General features: G+C 40.1%; 1 protein-coding gene across 1 annotated transcript in view; it reads left to right on the forward strand.

The window, feature by feature from the left end:
• The first annotated feature begins 1001 nt into the window (after positions 1–1001).
• Positions 1002–7688, forward strand: part of LOC102214761 (galectin-9-like) — a 16864-nt gene continuing 10177 nt past the window's right edge. The window contains exons 1-5 of the mRNA XM_005750348.1: positions 1002–1207; positions 3255–3343; positions 5313–5517; positions 5776–5895; positions 6074–6205. Of these exons, the coding sequence (XP_005750405.1) occupies positions 1172–1207; positions 3255–3343; positions 5313–5517; positions 5776–5895; positions 6074–6205 (582 nt within the window). The 5' untranslated portion in view covers positions 1002–1171. The remainder of the gene's footprint in view (positions 1208–3254; positions 3344–5312; positions 5518–5775; positions 5896–6073; positions 6206–7688) is intronic.

The following is a 7688-nucleotide window of genomic DNA, read 5'->3' on the forward strand; positions in this document are numbered from 1 at the left end:
TACTTAGCGAGGTACGAAGAACGGGCCCCTGGGCCCCCTCCGCCCACCCTGGCCTGGTGCTTTGTGCTTTTTCGTTTGGGGCTGTCGGGAGCCAGCCCTTGGAGGGGGGGTTCTGTCACGGTTCTGGGTCCGTTGGACCCAGTATTTTGAGTTTATTATGTTTTGGTTTATTTTTGCATTATGGATTGTTTTCTGATGTTCTGGTGCTTTGTTTATTATTATTATTATAGATCTGTTTCTGTTATTCTTGGTGAGGGATCAGTTCTTAGGTTTTGGGTTCTCATGTGTGTTGCAGTTTCTGTTCAGTGTCTAGTCTGTCTCTCAGTGTCATGTCTGCATCTGATTTAGTAATTCTTGTTTCCTGTCTTATTGTGAAAGTCTTATGTTAGTGTGTGCAGCTTAGCTCCCCCGTCTCTTTAGCCCTGATCTCCCCCAGCTGTGTCTCCCTTCTGTTGCCCATTCCCTCATTACTACCCTGTGTATTTAGGCCCTGTGTTTTCCCATGCTCGGTTTCGCGTCATATCATCAGATTATGCCTGTATGTTTCTGTTCTTCATATTCCATGTTCACTTCATGTTTTGCTTTCGTACCAGCAATAAAGCTGAGGTCTTTGAGTTTCAAGTTAGTGTCTGAGTCCTGCGTTTGGATCCTCCTCTCCGCCTGCCCGCACACAGAGCCCTGACACCTGTGGTGGTAAAGAAAGCATCATTGCACAAGTGTGTGCTAGTCCAAATCAATTTTCCCACAGTGATAATACAGAGCCATTATTTTCTTTCCATATTAAGTTAAAGCTTTGGAGATGGCCTGCCATTAAACTTAACTTTAAGTTGCTGCAGGAGTTACAGTGTAGTGAAATTATTTTTTATTGAAAATTTGTCTGTCTGCTGTCTGTATGAATGTGTGTGTTGTAGAGTCTTGTTTGAGGTCTGATAGTCTACAGTTAGCCGGATGTCAATGCTGAGGGAAACGGATACGATTCATCATATTTAAATACCGCCAGGAAGAGAGGGGCGGGGAGGTGGGGGACTCTGGCAGGATAAGCAAATAAGCAGCTTGCAAAAAACCTTTAAATACCGCCTATTATAGGAAAAACGAAACCTAAAGGTGGGCTAACTCGCGAAATTCAGAGCACTCGACAGCTCAACAATCTTCCGTCTTTCCGTTCAGGGATATGGCTTTTTATCAGCAGTCACCTTTTTACAACCCGGTAAGAGAATAAAATATGTTCATCTTAAGACTTTTCGCTCTTTCACGGACGGCAAGAATACTCCTCTCTCACGGCTGCTCCGTTAGTCCGTTACGCAAGGCCCGGTGAACGCAGCGAACACAAACAGGCAGTGCGAGTTTTAGACCTCGCTCGACGGCTTGGTTATACGCATGAGAGTAAAACGTTTTGGGTTTTTTGCGCATCATAAAAGTTTTGTTTTGTAAAACTTTCCGATCTTTCCAAAATGTTCACTTGCGAGCAGCGTGAATGAGGAAGTGTACACTGCTGCTTCCTGAATCTAAACACTGAAGTGAACTTTGGCCTCGAGGTTTTCAGGGAAGAAAAGACACATGCAGATGCTTGAGTCCGTGAGGCGTCTCGAGTTTTGGCTCCAGTGCAGGGGTTAGGTGGGAAACAGATGCGCAGATTATGAACAAAAAGAAAGTTCGAAAACAACCCGACTTGCGTTATTCCGATACGGATATAGCGTGTAAAATATCGAGCCAGAACAGAATTCATATTTGGACATGTTTAGTGGCCCAGAAGTAAATACATTTGCTTAAACATCTGCGACGCACAAACAAACCAAGTGCAATAAACAGTGCGGTTAAGACGAACTGCAGGCTTTAAAACTGGTGTCACACAACTTAAACTAAAGATAGCGTGTAAAAGTCTATCAATAATAGAAGATCAATAATTAAAGTCACAGCTTTTCTCTGATGTTCTTGTGTAAAATGGTATTCATTATTTCTATATTCCACTTCCTATAAGATCAGATTATAATAGTGAAGCTGCAATTCATGCATGACAGTTTAGCAGGAAGTGGTTTACAGCAGCAACATCCTTTTGCATTTTTGAGGCCTTTCCCCCTTCTTTGGTTCTAAGTACATCATGAGTAGCAGGACTTTTATTGGGACCAGATATATAATAATAATAATTATGCTGCTGATAACATGTATTATTGTTGTCCTTTGTATATCTATGTAAAGGTGTCATTGGGGTGAAAATCTTTTTTCCAGGGAGAGACGATAAAACACTTTCTTTTCTAGACTCTACATTTTTTAAAGGTATTATTTATTTATTTTAATGTGAGTGCCAACTGCTGGCTGCTGTGGAGGTCCTGGAGGTCCTTACACTGGGACCAGGCTGCATTTTTAGGTTAAAGTCTGCTATGTTTAGGTTGAGGAGGCTTCCTGTTGGCGCGCCTGTGTGTGAATGAAGTTTGTAATAAGGAATAACTGAGTGCTCAAATAGTGTTATTGCTTTTCCCCACCCCAATGAGTTTAGCCTAATTCATGTTTTTCAATCACTTCCTCCTGTGTGTGTATGCTGATATGTATATATATTTATAAAGCCTATAGTCCGACCATTTAGCAACTTGTTGTTGGTATTATGTTTTCACCATTTACAAGTTACTTAGTCATATATCCCGTTCCATTGGTTTGGAGTTCTGGGGGCATCAGTCAATGCAGAGTATATTGGAACCCGCAATCTCAGCTCTTCTGATGGTACACTGAAGTCTAGCGCCAGTCGAGAAACAGCCATCGCCCAGTTGGAATTTGTGAAATAAATATATCTGCACCATAAAAAAAACCTTAGAATGAAGCAAATAATTTGTGTTCTTCTTTGTATGATATCAACAACTGTGCAACTTTGTGTACCAAAATATTCTCAAAACTGAACAAATTAAAGTTCACAAATATGTGTTTTTCCAACTTAGATGTGAGTTTTCATGTCAATTTTGCCAGCCTTTTCTTCTTCTATTAAACTGCTGCCAACATAAAAACAGACATTCATGAAGAAAGAGACACACATATTAAAAAGTTAAGAAAGTGATACAAAGAGCACCTTCAGGAAACAAAGTAGCTACAAAATATGTAGATATATATCCATCAGAAAGAAAAGAAAGAATGATCAGTAACAAAATGACACTGTTTCTTTGGTTTATGTGGCATTCTAACTTCATGTATTTAATTTTTGTAGCATATTAGATTTTGCAGTCAAAATATAAAGCCAGTAATTAGATGTTTATCCATGTTCTTTCTAGATAATCCCATTCACTGGGTCAATCCAAGGTGGTCTGCAGGAGGGGAAGTCTATCACTGTCAGTGGACGTGTCCTACCTGGGGCTGACAGGTCTGTCTGCTTGTTCCTTTATTTATCAGCAGAAGTGTTTTATTTGTTAACCAATAATTTTCTTCAAAGCTTTCGTCAACAACTATTTTTTTTGCACGAAACAAGACGAAACTAAATAAAAACGAACGCAGGGGGACATTAACACTTTCATCTATAAATAAAAATGAGATGAAAATGTTCTGGACTGACAAGATCCAATCAGAAGTAATTAAGTCACCAAAACCACGTGAGAGTCTTCAGTCCACTCAATGGGCAGATGTGTCTGGGGCAGGAGCAACAAAAGTAAATACAGTAAGAAGTTACTGTGTGAGAAAAGATATGTTTGTTTCATTGAAAGTTGATAGCCCATACAGACCGCTGCACATCTGTGTTAAGGGACAGCCACTTAAGAGGTCACTATTAATCATGTGTCTCATCACATGAGCCAAGGTGTTTTTTTTTGTTTGTTTTTAAAAAAAGGCATGGATCTGATATGCAGGGTCCAGAACCCCAAAACAGGAAGTCTGGGTCAGCTCTCTGTTTAAAAAAAAAAAAAAAGAAAAAAAAAAAAAGACTCTTCTAATGTCTGAATTTTGTGTGGGTGAACATGACCCAGCTTCGACCTTGGCAGACCGTGGCAGGCGAGGTCCCTGGCTCAGCTGCAGGGGAGGGGTGGTGCAGTGAGCTCAAGGGGCAGTGCAGGGAGGTTGGCAAACCGGTGCACAGAGTCAACTAATGAGGTTTCTCCCTGATATATAGCGAAGTGTGAGTCAACAGAAGGGGTGGGCGGGAGACTAGCTGGAAAGCTGGTGGAGTGGGTGCCAAATAAATGTTACATATGTGCTGTTGCACTAAATGCTCCTCAAACGTAAACAACATACCAGTGTGTCAGGTCAATCTTTACACAGACCTTGACCTTGTGTGGGACTGCAGGAATGTGGAAGATAAAAACATGTGTCACCAACCTATCATTATACATGATTCTGAATAAGAGAAAGTGTTGTTATCCCCCTGCGGTTAGCCTGACCACTGTGGTGTTGTCCACAGACCTCACAATGCAGGAGCTTGGGTGACCCCCCTGTTCAAAGGCACTGCACAGGGCCAACTTAAGTTTGCCAGTCAACATCTGACAAGGCACAGGAGAAAGTGCTGTGCTCACATGAAAATAAAATTAGGTTCTTTAGCATTACCTTAACCTGCCATGTTTGGATGAACAGAAAAGCAGAAAAGGTTTACTAGGTCATATTAATGTATTATGTTTTTTTTCTCCATCTTAAGATCTTATTCTCTTTCTCTCCAGTAAAATAAAAAGTACAGACTGTTCATTTCTTTGTAACTTACAAAGAAATGAATGTCTGTAGATCATTGCCCCACTGTAAGGAATATTTTTGTTAATTTTTAGTTCTTTACTCAGCACAGTCATTTAAAAACTCCAAAAACTTAAAAATTACAACTTATACTCATTAGTTGTCTGTGTTTATTTATATTTATATTTCTTCATACATTCTTATATATTTCTATACTGTGTATTGTGTATTTTGTTGTACAGTTATTTTATTTTCAACTTTAATTTATATATTTATCTTTATCTTATTCTTCCCAGTTAAATTTACCCTTCATTCTAATTTGTGTTGTACAGTTATTTTATTTTCAACTTTAATTTATATATTTATCTTTATCTTATTCTTCCCAGTTAAATTTACCCTTCATTCTAATTTGTGTTGTACAGTTATTTCATTTTTAACCTTAATTTATATTCTATTCCTTCCAAGTTAAATTTACCCTTTTTAATTTTTCATATTTATTTCCTATCTTATTCATAGCCTTTTCCTTTTTTGTTTTCTTTAGGTCACGAGCAGTTGTCCAAGCATTTCACTACATATCGTACTGTGTATGACTGTGTACGTGACAAATAAAATTTGAATTTGAATTTGAATATAATCACATGATACACCCATATATTCCTTCTTATTCACTTTCTTACTCACAGGTTCCATGTGAATCTACAGTGTGGTTCCATGGCTGGTGCGAACATTGCTATCCACATTAACCCACGCTATGAAAGTCAGCATTATGTGGTGACCAACACTTTCCAGAATGGGAGCTGGGGCACTGAAGAGAGGAAGTACAATTCCCCATTTCCTGCTGGGTCCTCTTTCACTCTTGTCATTGCTGTCACCCGGGACTTCTACCAGGTCAGCTCCTAAACATTTTAATATGATCTACTCAGTTGACATTTCATTTTACTGTATTTGTGTGTTTATTTAAGTGTAGAGCAGATCATTCATATCATAAAAATCTATTTATTGTATTGAAAGTTTTATTTAAAAAACTAGAATTTCTTAAAATACTCTTCTTTGTGATTCTTTCTCTAAAATCTATTGTTGTGCAAAAATAGTTTTTACTGTTCGGACAATAAGACACAAATTTAATTCCATATGTACTATTACCAGCTCAGCATCAATGGCTGCTACTTTATGGAGTACAGACATCGCCTGCCATTTCACCAGGTTGACACCATCTCAGTGGGTGGAAAAGTGGAAATTTCTTCCATTGCTTTTCAGAACCCTGTGGTGAGGAAGTTTACACAATTTATTGGCTGTTTATTTGAAATGCATAAGTAATATAGCAGCATAGTTGGTTGTGTATTTGTGCTCATGTTTGAATAATCTTAAACCTGATAAATAATCAAGAATATGATAGAACAGTGATAACAAAGTGGTTTCTTTTTGTATTTTATTTCCTGCACAGTCAGCTTTTCCTGCTCAGCCTGCGTTTGCTCCACAATTAGGCTTTCAACCCCAGCCCGGATTCCCAGCACAACCCGGATTCCCAGCACAGCCCGGATTCCCAGCACAGCCTGGATTTCCTCCTGTAACACCAGTGAGTATCGTGGTCAGGTTCTAGTTTGTAACAGCAGTATTTTACTTACATAGTGTACATTAGAGGTGGGGGTGCTGCTTGTTGACTTTAGCTAAGGATATAGTTGAGCAGTGTTGGGCGATGTAAGTAATACTTTTTAATCCCACTGACATGGCTTCTGTAGAGAAAGCAGTTTGGGGACAAGGAGGGGGACTAACCCATCACTGGGGGAGAGGTTAATGAGGTAGTCAAACAACTAATTCTACTTTGATGGCCTCAGAATCTCATCTCTGCTTTTTGCAGATGATGTGGTTCTGTTGGCTTCAAAGGTGGTGCCCTCCAGGTCGCACTGGAGTGGTTCTCAGCAGAATGTGAAGCAGCAGAAGTTAGAATTAGCATCTCCAAATCTGAGGCCATGGAAAAGGGTGGAACACTCACTCAGAGCCAGGGACAAGTTTCTGCCCCAATTGCAGGAGTTTAAGCATATTAGCGTCTTACTTACGAGTGAGGGAAGAGAGGAGCAAAAGACTGACATACAGATTGGGGTGGTGTCTGCAGTGATGTGTTGTGGAAGTTTTCCATTTAAATAAAGCCTGCAGACGAGCGGTGAGCGGTAGCTAACGTTCTTTAATCCAAACACACAAAGAACAGAAAACCAAGCTTGTGGAGAGCCTACATGACCGCGGGGCAGACGGTCAGCAGAGTCTCCCTGAGCCTAGCATGGCTCTCAGTTAAATACCTTCTTCAGGAACAAAAGGCAGGTTCACACTCCCTTGCTATCTCCCAGAGTCCTTGAAAAGACAAAAGACTCTTCCTGTGCTCTGCTTCCCCCAACTTCCTTACTACACCCCCACCATTTGTCTTACTGTATGAGTGTCAGACATGTTAAAATCCAGTGGCACCAAGGCATTATACAATAAAATAATGTGATTAATACATAAGTAAAAGAAATTCCTATACAGATGTGAATGCTGTACCAGGCCTTCATGGTGAGGCAAGCACAAATACACTTGTTGAATAACATACCTGCACCTCATCATCATGAGATGGTAAATGGACTGGTTCTTATACAGCGCTTTTCTACTCATCTGAGCACTCAAAGCGCTTTACACAACTTGTGCATTCACCCATTCACATCTTTCATTAGTGCTTTATAGCTAACATTCACACACATTCATACTCCGATGGAGTATGCAATTTGGGGTTAGTATCTTGCCCAAGGATATTTGGCATGGAGACTAGGGGAAGCCAGGAATCAAACCACCAACCTTCCATTCCAATTAGTAGATGAACTGCTCTACCACCTGAGCTACAGCCACCCCGTCTGGTGGGTGCGAGATCTGGGTAGTGACCAAAAGAACAAGATTGTGGGTAGAATGTTGTTAGCTTTTTCTGAAGGGTGGCTGCCTCTCTTAGAGATAGGGTGATGAGTAGGGCTGAACGATTATGGAAAATAATCTAATTGCGATTTTTTGCCCCAATATTGCGATTGCGATGCGATATG

Source organism: Pundamilia nyererei, unplaced genomic scaffold (genome assembly GCF_000239375.1).
Source record: "Pundamilia nyererei isolate P.nyererei 1_Seehausen unplaced genomic scaffold, PunNye1.0 scaffold00270, whole genome shotgun sequence".
Taxonomy (NCBI): Eukaryota; Metazoa; Chordata; class Actinopteri; order Cichliformes; family Cichlidae; genus Pundamilia; species Pundamilia nyererei.